At 36.8% G+C, this 16144-nt stretch overlaps 1 protein-coding gene across 1 annotated transcript in view; it reads left to right on the top strand.

The window, feature by feature from the left end:
• Positions 1–16144, top strand: part of CNTLN (centlein) — a 312203-nt gene that overhangs the window by 69251 nt on the left and 226808 nt on the right. The window contains exon 5 of the mRNA XM_006171187.1: positions 8281–8365. Coding sequence (XP_006171249.1) covers positions 8281–8365 — 85 coding nt within the window. The remainder of the gene's footprint in view (positions 1–8280; positions 8366–16144) is intronic.

The raw sequence follows: 16144 nt of genomic DNA, 5'->3' as shown, positions 1-16144 counted from the left end.
TCATCTTCTCAAGTTGCAAGCTCTTCAACCTTGTTTACGGCCTCCGGGACATCCAGCGCCGGAGAGGCCAGGGATGCCGGGCAGGGGCGTAAGCCCCCCGGGCTGGGCCGTTCTGGCTCCTGGCTGGGCTGCGCAGGGGGCGTGAGCCCCCTGGGCCTCGGCCTCCCCCCTTCAAGTGGTTCTTAGTACTATCTGGTAGTCATTCTATTTTTTCCTGGACCAGCATCCTAAAATATTATATGCTTCCCCTCTTCTCAACTTTTAGCACTTCTTTTCCCACTCTTGCTTTCAGCTGACGGATACCCTTGCTTACTACACTACTGAGAAAGCAGGAACTCTTAAAAGGGGGTTTATACTCTTTCCAGTAACCAAATCTACCAACATATTTGAATCTGTATTCATATTTTGTATTTTATTGGAAGAACTGTTTATCTTCGCTTCTAAGATCAAACAATGTGTACACTAAAGCCTCAAGGACTCAGGGGTATTGTGCTACAATTATGCCTTCTTTCTCCTTTGTCATTAGTATCTCTCACTGTCCTGGATTATTCCTGTCAGCATACACACATGCTATTTTATCTCCCCTCTTAAAAAAAAGTCTCTTTTGATTTCATATTTCCCTTGAACTCTACTATTCCATTTTCCTGCTCCTTTTTATAGCAAAATCCCTCTGAAGAGTAGTTCTTACTATCTCCATTTTTTCCCCTTTGTCTCTTGAACTCATTCCAATTAGGCTTTTATACTCACCCTTCTAAAATAGCTCTTGTCAAGATCACCAGTGATCCTAATATCGCTAAATCCAGCAGTCAGTTCTCAGTCTTTATCTTCTTAAACATGTTTGTAGCATTTGACACAATTGAGCGTTCCTTTTTTCTAGAAATTCTTTTATTCACTTGGCTTTCTCTCTTGATTTTCTTCTTACATTGCTGGCTTATCATTTTTGGTATCATTTACTATTTTTCCCCCCTCATCTTATTAGTCTATAAGCGTTAGAATGCTTCAGGACCCAATCCTTAGATATCTTTATCCAAAATCAGTCTCTAGATGATCCCATCTATTCTCGTGATCTTAAATGCATTATATTTGTTTGACTCCTAAAGTTGTATGCCAAGCCCTAACTTTTTTACTGATTGCAGACTTGTTTATCTAAACTGCCTATAGCTCTTAGATGTTGACTAAACATCTCAAACTTATCATGTCCAAATCCCAAATCCTAGTGTCCACCAATCTCCTCTTCCATATTTCAGATAATGTCTATTCCATCTTTCTAGTTTCTCAGACAAATTCGTTAGAGATGTCTTTGGCTTTTCTCTTTATGTTACCTTATGTAGGTAATCCATAAAAAAATCCCATTAGTACTATCTTCAGAATATTCAGAATTTTGTCACTTCTCAATAGCACTACATTTATGTTCCTTGTTCAATTCACAATTATTTTACAGGAGGTGTTGAAATTACATTCTAACTGGTATGTTTTCATCTTTGATCCTTTTTTTGAAAGAATTATTTAACTTTCACTTATTTTTTAATTTGACCAGAGAGGGACAGAGCGAGAGAGGAAAAGTGAGAAAGCAAGCCACCTTGTCTGCTACGTGAACCATGGTCGGCCATGCCACCTGCTGGCCCCATCTTTGATCCTTTTAAAGTCTGCCTTCATCTCAGAAGACAGTATGATACTCTTAAAATATTAATTTATGTTATTGTGCTGCTTAAAACTCTATTCTGCCTTCCCATTTTACTGAGAGTCAGATCCAAATTTAACAGGGCTGATAAGGTTATACATTATCATTATTTTCTTTTTCTTCTCCAATTGCCAGAGGTGTATGCTCACGTTCTCTCTCACTCACTCTGTCTCTCTCTTAAGTACCTTCCAGGTGGGGTATTGCCACACCATAGTCCTTTTCCTTACATTCCTTCATCCCTTTAGGACTGTTGTCACAACATGCACAAATATCATGCATGTTTTTCAAGCTGCTAGGGCTAAGACTCCAGCTGTAGTTAGCTACGTGGGATCCTGTTCTCAAAGCACACTGCTTAACCACTGCACTATATGGCTGGCCCACTGTATGTTATTTTTTCCCCAGTGAGCTCAGTCCTCAGCTATCATCCTCTTATCTACTGTGTATATACTTAATTCTTTGCTGTTCTTTGACTATACTAATTATACTTTTGCCTTTGTGTCTTTGCGTTTGCTACTAGCCCCATGACTTGGAAAATTCTTTCCTGATCTGTACGACTTTCATTCTCTTCTAATATGTGCTCAAATATTACCTTTAAGGATGGTCATTTGTTAACAATTCTATATGAAGTAGCAGTCATCTTCTATTTACTCCCCAATTCTCCAGAACTGGCATGCATTTTTTTGTTATCCTAATTTAGTGTCTTTGTTATATTTATGTCTATTTGACATATTATATATTCACATAGAAATAATTTATTTTCATTAGCTCTATACTAAAATGTTAATTCCAGGAAGGCTGTGACTTGATTTATTGATATTTGTTTGTTGCAGTATCCCCAGTACCTAGGGCAATAATGATATCACAGAATTAATACTTAATAAATACTTGAATGATTGATAGATTAATGTGTTAGATTTGGTTTTCTTATTTGTTATTTTTAAAAATTAATTAATTAATTTATTTTAGTTTGGCCAGAGAGGGACAGAGAGAGAGGGAAAAAAATGAGAGAGAGAGCAAACCATCAAGTCCAGGACTTGAACCGTGGTTGGGCACGTGGGAGTCCAGCACCCTTAACCACCATGCCACCTGCTGGCCCAGGTTTTCTTATTTATTCTTATAGATATTCTTTCAATCTCTAAATTTAATTATAATAGTCCAATACTTACCTCCTAAAAGTATTGCTCTATCTTTAATCTCACTATTACTACTTCTGGCATATTTTTAATTGCTTTTTTTCTTTTATAAATTTTAAATTTATTTATTTACGTTCATTCACTGTACATCATTACACCCATTATACACTATGTATTGGCTTAATCAAGAATGTCACCATACATGTTATTGTCAACAAATAATTTTCCATTACTTGTTTCTTTCTTTTTTTTTCCCTCTTGATTCCCTACCATTCACCTTCTGCCATTTCTCACCCTCCTCCCACACTGTCTCTGGCATCTATAGTTGCTTTCCATTCCTTTTTTTCCCCCCACATTTTATTGATTCACCAAAGAGCTTAATTACTCTAAATATTTTGAATAGCAAGTATAGCTGATATATACACACCTGTGAACACATGTCTGACTTTAGGCATAAAACTCAGTGAGTAGAATGACCATATTATAAAGTAACACCTAGCTGGAGGCTATGTAGCTTACTGTAGTCATTAAATATGTAATTTTCAACTTCAAGAAAAGCAGTTTTAGTTTTAATACGTCATAATCAAAAAATGTTAAGAGAAATTTGCTTAAGACTTAAAGCCAGGAAAAGGGTTAGAATTTAGTTCAGACAATAGATAGATGAACCTATCAATAGCTCAAGAGAAGAAAAAAATCATTAAATCTAGAAAGCAAAGCATAGAAGAAAATCAGTCATATTTTAGTCAAAAATCATAAAATTCTATTTCACCAGTTCAGTCTCATGTAATTAATCTCTTGTCTGTTGAATTTGCAGTGTTGCTATCGTCCAATCTTTCTGTTTAAATTCTGGAAGTTAATATTCATTGTTACTATTGATCTCCCTGGCCTGTCTCTAACATTAAGTTGGCCGTTCTCTTGATTGTTTTTTGTACACTTATTTCTATGTGTCTGACTATAGTTTTTCTGGTATAGCACTCCCTTAAGGACTTCTTGGAGAGCTGATCTGGTGTTGGTAAATTCTTTCAGGTTTTGTTTTTCTGGGAATGTTTTTGTCTTTTTTTTCCATACATAGAATAATCTTGCCAGGTATAGGATTCTTGGTTGAAATTGTTTTTCACTTAACACTTTGAATATAATTTCCCATTCTTTCCTTGCTTACGTTGTTTCTGATAAGAAGTCCGATGTTATCCTGGTGGAATATCCTGTGAAAGTACCTTGACATTTCTCTCTTGCCAATTTTAGTATTTTGTCTCTGTGATTTTGGTCAATCTGGCTATAATGTGCCTTGGAGAAGATCTTCTTGGGTTAATTCTATGTGGGGTCCTTTGTATTTCTTGAGTCTAGATATTCAAATGCCTCTCTAGGATTGGAAAGCTTTTTTCCAGGACTTCATAGAATAGATCATCAATGTCCTGATTAGTTTCTTCACCTTATGGGATACCAATTATCCAGACACTTTGGCATTTAATGGTATCTAGTATTACTTGTATATTATTCTCTTTTTTGGGGGGTTATTTTCTCAGTCCTTTTGGTGAATTTTTCTAGGTCAGAGATTCTGTTTTCTACATCTGAGATTTGATCTTTTGCATGATCTAATATGCTTTTAATACTTTCAAGGGAGATTTTGATTTCCTGTGTTACAGCCTTCATCTCTAACAGTTTCATTTGATTCTATTTTATGGTGTGTATTTCCTCTTTTTGATTGTGCAAGAACTTCCTCACCTCCTGAAACTTGTCTCTTTATTTTTTTTCTGCATCTTCTGGAGTTTGTTTCTATTTTCTTGCATCTCTATTAGCTTTGTCACTATGAATGTTCTAAACTCTTTGTCTGACATTTCCATGAGTTCCATTGTACTGCCTTGGATGATGAGGAGTTTTCCCTTGGGTGAGGGATATTTTTTTGGTTTCTCATATTTGTTGTGCCTCTGTGGTGGTTTCTGGTCATCTGATGTATTATATGTTTTTTTTTTTTTTTTTTCTGGCTAGATCTTGGGATCGGGAGGGTGAAGTCTGAACAGAAAATCTTCAGTTGTCCTAGTCCCTGAAAGGGGCTGCTTAGAGCTCAAATGTAGATGGCTTGTAATTGACCTGTTCTGGCTAGATTTTGGGATCAGGAGGGTAAAGTCTAAACAGAAGATCTTCAGTTGTCCTAGACTCTGAAAGGGGCCACTCAGAGCTCAAATGTAGATGGCTTGTGATTGCCCTGTCCTGGCTAGATTGTGGGGTTGGGCCGGTGAAGTAATTTCTGGCATATTTTAGATATATTTAGAAATTTTCAATGAAACCTACATATCCAACAGTATTTCCATATTTTTAGTTTCATCATTTTTAATGCAGAGTTCTGGGTGATTTCCTCATAACTCTTATTCATTTTTCTTGTCTTTTGTGTTTACCTTTGAACTTAGCCAGTTTAGTTGTCTTTTGCTTTAGCAATTATAATGTTTATTTTCAAAAATTTTAATAGTTTTTTTATGTCCTCATCTTATTTATAGTCTTTCTTTTTTTAATGTAATTTAAAAATATCTTTTAAGGCTTTCTAATTTACTTAAATTTAAAGTCTTTTTAAGTGTGTTCTGTTATTTTTATTTTGTCCTAAGGATTATATCTTTTTATGATTGAGCTAGTGTATTGGTGTGTGGGTTCATGTGCCTTGGATTTTTTCTTTTTGTTTGTGATTAGATTTTGAGAGGGAAGATAGCTGTTATTGTTACTGTTCTATTTTCTTTCTCCAAATCTTCTTTGTCTAGTTTTTTTTGTTTGTTTGTTTATTTGTTTGTTTTTTCCTTTTCTTTTTTCTGTAGGGTATGAGCACTCGCCAGAGAGACAGAGAAAGAAGGAAAAAGAGAAATCCCTCTCGCCAGTAGGAGGACTTGGGAGGATGGCCACTCCACAGACCTTTCTCCTCCATTCTCCTCTCAGGATTTTAGGCATACACACACATGTGTCCAGCATGATTTTATAGCCACTGAGTCTGAGACTCAAATTGTGGAGTCAACCATGTGGGATCCAACAACTTAACCTCATGCCACCGTCTGGCCCTAACATATTTTTCCTCTAGAAATTTTATGGTTGCCACTAAATTGTCAACCTCGTCCCAGTCCTCCTTCCTGAAGTACGTTTATCTTGGTACATTGGGATTTTTAGCCAACTGTGATATAGGGATTTGCATTGTTTAGTGCTTCAACCATAGTGTGTTTGGACTCAGCTCCCAACTCGATGCTATATCTATAAACTTCTACCTTTTTAAACTTTTGTATAAGCCTTAGTTTCAGGCAAGAGTGGACAAAAGCTTTTTCTAGCCTTCTTTTATGATTTAGGGCTCCCACTCCAGTCTCTAGCTTAATGAACCTGGCTATTTATTCCTATTATCCCCAGAAGCTAATCTCCTCTTGACTTCACCCTTTTTCTGGATCTGGATCTGGAGCACAGCAAACAGCAGCTTCATCTCTATTCAGAGCTTTTTATTTCTATTTAGTGTGTGATCCTCGTACATGTAGTTTTGTCTATATCTACATCCTTGTTCAGTTTTTTCTTTTATATTTTTCCATTAACACTGTATATTTAGAGGAGGGAGGGTGCTTTAAGTATGAACTTACTATAATAACTTAATTGGAAGTCTAATGTAAATGTTTTTAATATACTTTTATGCCTTCTGAACTTACCTCTTATAACCAGTGGCAAGTTTTTTGATTGGTATCCTTTACCTTTCTGGTCAGTGTTCCTTCTAATGTACCTTTGTGCCAGTGCTACATTTCAATCTTTCTCAAGTGATGATTTTTTCCTACTTCTTTATCTGTACATCCTGTGGGCAATTTAGGTATAGATTCTATTTATTTTTACCTAATTTTAAAGTTTTAAAAATGTTTAAGTCAATGTTTAATACATTTTTCCCAATATATGATGCAAATTTTTTAGTGTCAGCCTGATTGTATAATCTCTTCAGACCTTTATCACTTCCTTTCCTTTTTAAAAGTACATATGTTTATTTTTAGAAAATAGTCTTTATTTACTAGTATTTTTATTTTCTGTTTCACAGAGAACTATGCTTTGATTATATACTACCATTTATTAGGTTGGGAAAGTCATGGCACATATTTGCAAAAATGTGCCATTACTTTCCTGAAAACCCAGTAGGTTAAGTGGTAGTATTCTCAGAGACTAGAAATGTGTGGGAAGATGTAAGAAATCAAGAGAGTCAAGTTATGGAATATTGATTATTAGTAAACCTCTGGTTCTCTTCCTTTTTCTTTCTTTTTTTTTTTTTTTGTAGAGGTTTTTGTCTTAGGGGATGTGTACTCACTGGGGAGAGAGAGAGACAGAGAAAAAGTGAGAAATCACTCCCCAGCGGGGATGGCCATGCCACAATTCCTTCTCCTGCATTCTCATCCTAAGATCCTAGGCACACACACGCTGCCTGGCATGAGTTTCAAGCCACTGGCTCTGGGACACATACTGCCTGGCATGAGTTTTCAAGCCCCAGGTCTGAGACTAAAACTGTGGTCAGCCACGTGGGAGTCCAACAACATAACTGCTATGCCATCTGCTGACCCCTCATTCTCACTCTTACTTTAAAATGATTTAATTTATCCAAATTTAATTGTACATATAGAATGATTTTACTGTTGACCCCTGAACAACATGAGGGTTAGGGGCATTAACACTCTGCATAAAAATCCTTGACTCCCCACAAACCTAACTATTGTATTAATATTCTACAGTTGACTGGAAGCCTTATGGATAACATAAGCAGTTAATACGTATTTTGTATGTTATAGATAATTTATACTGTATTCTTACAATAAAGTAAGCTAGAGAAAAGAGTGTTGTCAAGAAAATTTTAAAAGAAAATACATTTATAATGTTTCTTGGAAAAAGGTCCACATAAAACCTGTGTTGTTCAGGGGTCACCTGTATTAATAAGAATGCTTTTACTTATTTATTAATAATTTTGAAAGTGATGACATGTTTATAGCAATCAAGTTTAAACAGTGTTTAATGTATTTTATTCAAATATCTGGATTTACAAATTAAGCTGTTCTTTTAGTATGAAGTTGTCTTAGTTGTGAGTTGCTGTCACTTGCCATATGGTTTCTAATTAATTCTAAAAGGACTGCCAATCCAAGATGATTTAATTATCTCTCTATATGTTTTTAAAATTTACTGATATTTCCATCAGTGAAAGAGGCAGCCCCTCAACAAGGTTTTCATACCACAGCCTACTCCCAGTCAAAATTGGATCAGCTCATGGGCATGCCCTTGTGCTTATACTCTGCGTGCTCTGAGAAGTCCTGGGGTGTGAATCCAGAGTTTTTGTATGTAGCTCCAGTTGCATTATTATAACACTACTGCTTGTCCCTAATTTTCTGTATTTTAAAGTGATATTGATTACCAGAATGTCAAAATTTGAAGGATTAGCTACCAGTTATGACAAATTGAACTCTCTCTCTATATATTGTTTGTTTGCAGAGAAAAACAGAAATCTGAAGCTAAGGACCGAAAAGTTTTAGAAATTCTGCAAGTCAAGGATGCTAAAATACAAGAATTGGAGCAGGTTGGTATTATCATACAAATATTTAAAATTATTATACTTGTTTTATGTAGTAAATCTTTAAAATTATTTTTAATGTTTTTGAAATAATGCTCATTAATAATTTCAGGATCATTATGTTAAAGCATTACTATTTTGAAATCACTATAGCCAGATTATTCTTCATTATACTTTTTTTTAGATTTTATTTATTTGTTTATTTTTAATTTGAACAGAGAGGGACAGAGTGTGAGAGAGAGAGAGAGGTGAAGCAAGAAAGCAAGCCACCAGGTCTGAGACTTGAACCACAGTAGGCCATGTGGGAGTTCAACATCCTTAACCATCATGCCACCTGCCAGTCCCTTTATTCTTCATTATTCTTTGCCTCTTACTTGTTTTCTGAATTAATAGTCTATGATATTTATATATTAAAACTTTCTAGTGTTATTTTATAATATATATTATTATTCATTTCTTTTTGAATTTTGTCTTTTATTATTAGCATTTATTATTCACTTCTGAAACATACAAATTTTCTGATGATTTTATTTGTAGAGTAGAAACAATAATGACTGATTCTGTTTTATCTTTTGAAAATTTGTACTTTTAAATTATGTGAATGAATAATCAGTATATTATCATATGAACATGTATGCGGTCATTGCCATTTTCAAGTTATAAACATCTTAAACATGCAAGTAAAAATGTATTTTAAGAATGACTGTATTGGGGGAACCAGCAGTTAGCGTAATGGCATTGTTGCTGGACTCCCACATAGTTGACCGCGGTTTGTGTCCTGGACCCGGTGGCTTAAAACTCACGCCGGGCGCGTGTGCGTGCGTGCCCAAGATCCTGAGAGGAGAATGGAGGAGAAGGGATTGCGGCGTGACCATCCCCCCAGGGGGTCATTTCTCACTTTCTGTCTCTATGTCTCTCTCTGTCTGTCTGGTGAGCGTATGCGCCCTATAGCGAGAAAAAAAAAAAAAAAAAAAAGAATGACTGTATTGTGAATCAGCAGTTAGCGTAATGGCATTGTTGCTGGACTCCCACATAGTTGACCGCGGTTTGTGTCCTGGACCCGGTGGCTTAAAACTCACGCCGGGACCATGTGCGTGCATGCCCAAGATCCTGAGAGGAGAATGGAGGAGAAGGGATTGCGGCGTGACCATCCCCCCTGGGGGGTGATTTCTCCTTTCTGTCTCTCTGTCTGTCTCTGTCTGTCTGGCGAGCGCACGCACCCTATATTGAAAATCTATCCAAAAAAAGAAAAGAATGACTATATCATTATCCGATCTTTGAATTCATTTTATATGTAGTCACTCATTATGGGCTAAATTAAGTAGTTTGACTAAATAGAATAGAAGGTACCTTTTTTGGCAACTATGTGCTTCTGACTTTCAAATCTGTTTTACCTCCTAACCAGTTAAAGGGCCGTGGTGTTTCAGACTCTGGACTCCCACATGGATGACCGTGGTTCGAGTCCCAGACCTAGTGATTTAAAAATCATGCCAGGTGTTTGTGTATTTGTGCCCGGAATCCGGAGAGGAGAATGAGGGAGAAGAGACTGTGGAATGGCCATCCTCCCTGGAGTGATTTCTTACTTTGTTTCTCGCTCTCTCTCTCTCTTTCTGTCTCTGTGGTGAGCTGACTTGTCCTGTGGCAAAAAAAAAAAAGACAATTGGTTATTAAAGTTGTTTTATTAAAGGATTAAAAGTAGAATTTAACTTTAAAAAAGAGGTCAAATTCTTTTTCTATTCTGTTTCTATAAATTTCTGCAATGATATATAAATTCCAATATGACATATACGACATAAATTTAAAATTTACACCTTCTCTAAAGTTGTGTTTTCCTTATAGCAAATATCATAATTGGTATTTAACTGTAGTGATGTCAAGTTTTTTTTTGGCCATAGGTTGAGTGCGCTTACTGGAGAGAGACAGAGAGGGGAAGTGAGAAATCACCCCTAAGGGGAATGGCCATGCTATAATTCCTTCCCTCTCCATTATGCTCTCAAGATTTTGAGCACACATCTACATATGCCTGGCATGATTTTCAGGTCACCAGTTCCAGTACTAAAACTTTGATCAGCCATGTGGAAGAACAGTGCCTTATTCACCATGCCACTGCTGGCCTGATGACAATTTCAAAATAACATTTTAGTCAGTTAGTTATGGAAAGCAATACTCAATTTTGTCACCTGATTACCAAACAGTATCAAAATATATTCCAAGGTAAGGGTAAATATTGTCATGTACCTGATATATTAATTGGGCTAGGCTAAGCTGCCTAATAAATAGAAGTCCATGACTTCAAAGTAATCAAACATCATTTGTACTCATATTTCATTAGGAAAAATTAGTTATATGGCTACTCCAAGGTTTAGGGAGTTTAGAAAAAATGTAGGTCCTGGCTGAGCAAACATTTCCTCAGAAACAACTCTAATTTTACATAAATGGGCTTTGAATTAAAAATATTCTTGGGGATTAAATTTACAGTGATTTAGTGACTGATCTTCAGTTTTCCTGCTTGATAGCTAGAGCATACAAAAAAATGTTTAAAAAAATCTTTGCTGACTCTAATATCTTAGAGAGTGTCTCCTAGGCAAGGGGCAGGCCTTCAGAAGAAGACTCCTTCATGGCTCCTGAAAACTAGTGATTTCAGAGAAAAAAGAGAAATGAAGATTTTCTACTGGTTATTCAGCCTTTAGCCCACAAACTCGAGTAGAGAGGCAAGGGGCAGGCCTTCAGAGGAAGACTCCTTCTTGGCTCCTGAGAACTAGTGATTGCAGGGAAAATAGAGAAATGAATATTTTCTACTGATAACTCAGCCTCCAGCCCATAAACTCAAGTGGGATCAAAACAGAAAGACAAAGAGATTCCAGATCACCTCTTTCTGCACACTCCTGAATGTTCAGATTGAACTTCAAGTTTAGGAAGAAACACACCATCCATCAGATGACTAGTAATCACCGCAGGGCCACAAGAAATATGAGAAAGCAAGAAAATATCTCTCCTCCAAGGGAAAGAAATAGCTCCTCTTCATCCACAGATAGTTCAATGGAAATCATGGAAATGTCTGATAAAGAATTTAGAATATTTATAATGGTGAAGCTAATAGAGATGGAAGAGAAGAGAGACAGTGAACTGCAGAATAGAAAGGAAAAAAGAGATGATGAGTTCCAGGAGGTTAGGAAATTCTTGCAAGATCCAAAAGAGGTATTACATACTTTAAAAAAGAATCAAATGGACCTGTTAGAGATGCAAGCTATAATACAGGAAGTCAAAATCTCCCTTGAAAGTATTAAAAGTAGGCTAGATCATATAGAAAATAAAAGTTCAAGCATAGAAGAGAAAATTACTGGCCTAGAAAAATCCACCATGAAGACTGAGAAAATGCCCCCCTCCCAAAATGAGAATAATATATGAGAAATACTAGATACCATCAAACATACAGATAATTGGTGTCCCAGAAGCCGAAGACACTCGTATGGGCATTGATAATCTATTACTATACCATGAAATCCTGCACGAAAATGTTCCAAACCTAGAGAGAAACTCAAAGATCCAGTCCCAAGAAATAAAAGGACCCCGAATAGAATCAACCCAAGAAGATCTTCTCCAAGACACATTGTAGCCAGATTGACCAAAACCACAGACAAAGACAAGATACTAAGACTGGCAAGAGAAAAACATCAAGTTACCTACAAAGGATAGATAGCCCATCAGGCTAACAGCCGACCTCTCATCAGAAACAATGTGAGCGAGGAAAGAATGGGAAAATATATTCAAAGTGTGAAGGGAAAAGAAGTTTCATCCAAGAATACTATACCCAGCAATATTATCCTTTATCTGGGAAGAAAAGACAAGATCATTGCCAGATAAACAAAACCTGAAAGAATTTACCAGCACCAGACCAGATCTCTAAGAAGTTCTCAAGGAAGTGCTATAGCAGGAAAATTAAATACAGAAACACATAAATATGAGTTCAGAAACTAAGAAAATGGCCAGCTTAATCACAGGGACAAGTTGGGAGTTGAATATTATATCTCAGAATTAAATTGGGAAGATCGAACCACAATAGAAGATAGATTAAGTACGTGAGACTGAACTGGTGAAATAGCATTTTATGACTTTTGATGAAAATATTGCTGATTTTCTTCTAGGCTTTGTTGTCCAGTTTTAAACATTTTTGTCCTGTCTTGAGCTGTCGATAGGTTCATGTACCTGCTATTTGAACAGAATCCCAACCTGTTTCCTGGCTTTAAGTTTTAAGCAAAGTTCCTTAGTATTTCTTTGATTTATTAAAGTTAAAACTGCTTTTCTTGAAATACCAGCTGAACTTGCTATTGATAGTAGTTAGATTATTTAAGAAATCGTGTGATCAATAAAATATGGGGAGGAAAGGAATAGAAGACAAGTATAGACACCAGAGATAGTGTGAGAAGAGGGTGGGGAAGGGCAGAAGGTCAGAAATAGGGGTTAAAAAAGAAAATACACACACACACACACACACACACACACACACACACATGATTTAGCCACTATGCAGTATATTCTGGATGGGAAATCACATTTTGTATGCTGTGACAATGCTTAGGGAATTAATGTAAATTAATTAATTAAAAAAAGTTTCAGGAAAAAAACACGAAAACTGTTTTTCTTGAAATTAAAAAAAAGGCATTAAAAAGTGGGGAGGCATAGAAAGCAACCCTGGATACCAGAGACAGTGTGGGAGGAGGGGGGGAGATGGCAGAGGGGGAGACATAGGGAATCAAAGATGGGAAACAAAGCAAAATATACAGGAAACAAGAAATGGAAAATTATTTGTTGGCGATAACACATATGTTAATGTGCTTGACCCAATATACTGGATTGAAAAATCTCATTTTGCATGCTATAATGATGTATAGTAAATGAATGTAAATAAATAAATTTAAATGAAAAAAGTTTCTCCTAAGTTTTCTACTAACAGTTTCATACTTTAAGGCTTTACATTTAAGTCTTTGATCCATTTTGAGTTGATTTTTATTGATGGTGAGAGATAGGGGTCAAGTTTCATTTTTCTTCAGGTAAATATTCAGTTCTTTCAGCACAATTTGCTGAAAATTCAGACTTTCTTTTCCCCACTGTATTGTCTTGTACCCTTTTTCAGACAAGTGGGATTATATTAAGCTAAGAAGCTTCTGCACAGCAAAGCAAACAATAATTAGAGTGAAGATGCTGGGCGTGTGTGCGTGCGTGCCCAAGATCCTGACAGGAGAATGGAGAAGGGATTGCAGTGTGGCCATTCCCTCTGCGGGGTGATTTCTCTCTATCTCTCTGTCTCTGTCTTTCTAGTGAGTGCACGCGCCCTATAGCAAAAACCTCTCCCCACCCCCCAATAAAAAGGGAGAGTGAAGAGATAACCCTCAAAATGGGAGAAAATATTTGCAAAGTATGCCTTAGAAAAGGGATTGATAATCACAATATATAGGAAACTCAAGCAGCTCACCCACAATATCCCATTTAGATATTTTTAGTATGCTACTGGAAGCATGGACAAGGAGTTTTGATCTTGAGATGTATTGGGTTGTCAGAAAAGTAATGATATATTTTTTCTATGCAAAAATGTGTCATGACCTTTCTGACAGCCCAATAGATTTTAATGTTAGAGGGAAGACTTTAATAGTGACAATTTTGAGAACATGACAAAATGTCTACTTATATTATTAATGAGTGAGTGGAAGGGCAAATTTTAGAGAAGGGATGAAAAGAATGTCTAGGGAAGTATTGAGAGAAAGTATAGTGCAGTATCTCATGAAATAAGAAAGTTTCAAAAAGTCTAAGGTGGTAAATGCTACAAAAAATTTTTTTTTAGATATTAAATTTAGTAGACAAGAGAGTGTTTTTTGGTTGCTTTTTTTTTTTTTTAAGAGAAATTTTTGCTATAGGGTTCATGTGCTTGCTGGACAGACAGAGAAAGACAGAGAGACAGGAAGAAATCGCCCACCAAGAGGGATGGCCATACTGCAGTCCCTTCTCCTACATTTTCCTCTCAGGATTCTGGGCACAACGCACAAGCACTCAGCATGATTTTTAAGCTACCAGGTCTGAGACTTGAACCATGGTCACCCACATGGGATTCCAGAGCCTTAGCCACCACGGCACCTGCGGGTTCCAATAATTAATCTTAAATCAAAGTTCCCATGACCCTTTAATTGGTTAGGAAGTAAAACAGATTTGAAAGTCAGAAGTGTGCAGTTGCCAACAAGGTACCTGCCATTTAATCCAGAAGAACTACTTAATTTAGCCCATAATGAGTGATTGGAGATAAGATGAATTTAAGTATTAGATAATGATAAGTCCATTCTCCTCTCAGGATCGTGGGCACGCATGCACATGCACCTGGCATGAGTTTTAAGTCACTGGGTCCAGGACTTAAACTGTGGCTGACTATGTGGGAGTCCAGCAACTAACCATTACAATCATCTGCTGGTCCAAATAGTCTTGAAGTTTTAAATGATTTTAGAAAGCAATACACAGGGAATGACATATGAAATTTTTAAAGATCTCTGAGTTCTGATTAAGTAATTGGAAGGAAATGAAGAATTGTGACAGAGAAAGACAGAAAGAGGTGTATGAGGGCGTCTATTGTAAGTCATTGGCTTATACAGTTATGGATTGGCAAGTCTGAACTCTGCAGGCCAGGCCTACAGAATAGAGAACCAGAGAAGAGTTGATGTTGCTGTGCAAATCCCAAGGCTATCAAGGGGTAGACTTCTTTCTTTGGGGACTATAGTCTTTTTCTTAGTCTTAGGCCTTCAACTGATTGGGCAATGTAATCTATTCAAAATCCAATAATTTAAATCTTAATTGTGTCAGGAAAATACCTTTATAACAGCATTTAGACTGGTTGATCAAAACTAGGTACTGTGGCCTAGCTAAGTTGACACATAAAATTAACCAAATGAGTAAAAAAGAATGGAGTAAGGTAGATAGGCCTTTAGTGCAAGACTTATGTTTCTCTAGCTGGGGGTAAACTATGTATTGTTTGCTATAGATGTAGGTGTTCCAGCCAAAACTTTCCTCTAGTGTCCTTGCTTTTTATTTTAGTTTCTCTAAAAAGTTCTTAAGTATCCTCTGAGATGCTTAATCCTTCAGTTGTAGTACTCTTTTATCATACTGGAGCACTCTTAATGTGGTAGTGAGGGGTTGGGGGAAGGAAGGGAAGTGTTTTATAGTGTTAGGATTAGGTCTCAGTCCTTTAGTGAACTTGTGTTCCTGAACTGTGACCTTCACAAGTACATCTCAATTTTCTTTTGTTTTTGCCTCTCCAAGGAGAGATAAAAAGGCCAGAGGGTACTAAAGTTTGGTATTTCTCTTTCCTAGGTTATTTAGGCTTTAGTAAAATCCCATTAGGCTCTGGTAAAATAGTTTCTCCGGAGAGCAGACCTGGGTTATAAAAAATACTCTTGAGGGATCAGCAGTTAGCATAATGGCTATGTCGCTGGACTCCCATGTAGTCGACTGTGGTTTGAGTCCTGGACCGGGCAGCTTAAACTCACACTGGGTACGTGTGCGTGCGTGCCCAAGATCCTGAGAGGAAAATGGAGGAGAAGGGATTGTGGCATGGCCATCCCCCCTGGGGGGTGATTTCTTGCTTTCTGCCTGTCTGTCTCTGTCTTTCTAGTGAGTGCAGGCGCCCTATAGCAAAAAAGAAAAAAAGAAAATACTCTTGAGTGTGTTTAAAAATTGCTGCTTTTCCCCTTCCACTATTTTTTTTTTTTGGAGAGGTTTTTCGCTATACGGCACGTGTGCTCGCCA

Source organism: Tupaia chinensis, unplaced genomic scaffold (assembly GCF_000334495.1).
Source record: "Tupaia chinensis unplaced genomic scaffold, TupChi_1.0 Scaffold149424_1, whole genome shotgun sequence".
Classification (NCBI taxonomy): Eukaryota; Metazoa; Chordata; class Mammalia; order Scandentia; family Tupaiidae; genus Tupaia; species Tupaia belangeri.
The sequence above is the reverse complement of the archived record's forward strand: the minus strand, read 5'-3'. Positions and strand labels throughout refer to the sequence as shown.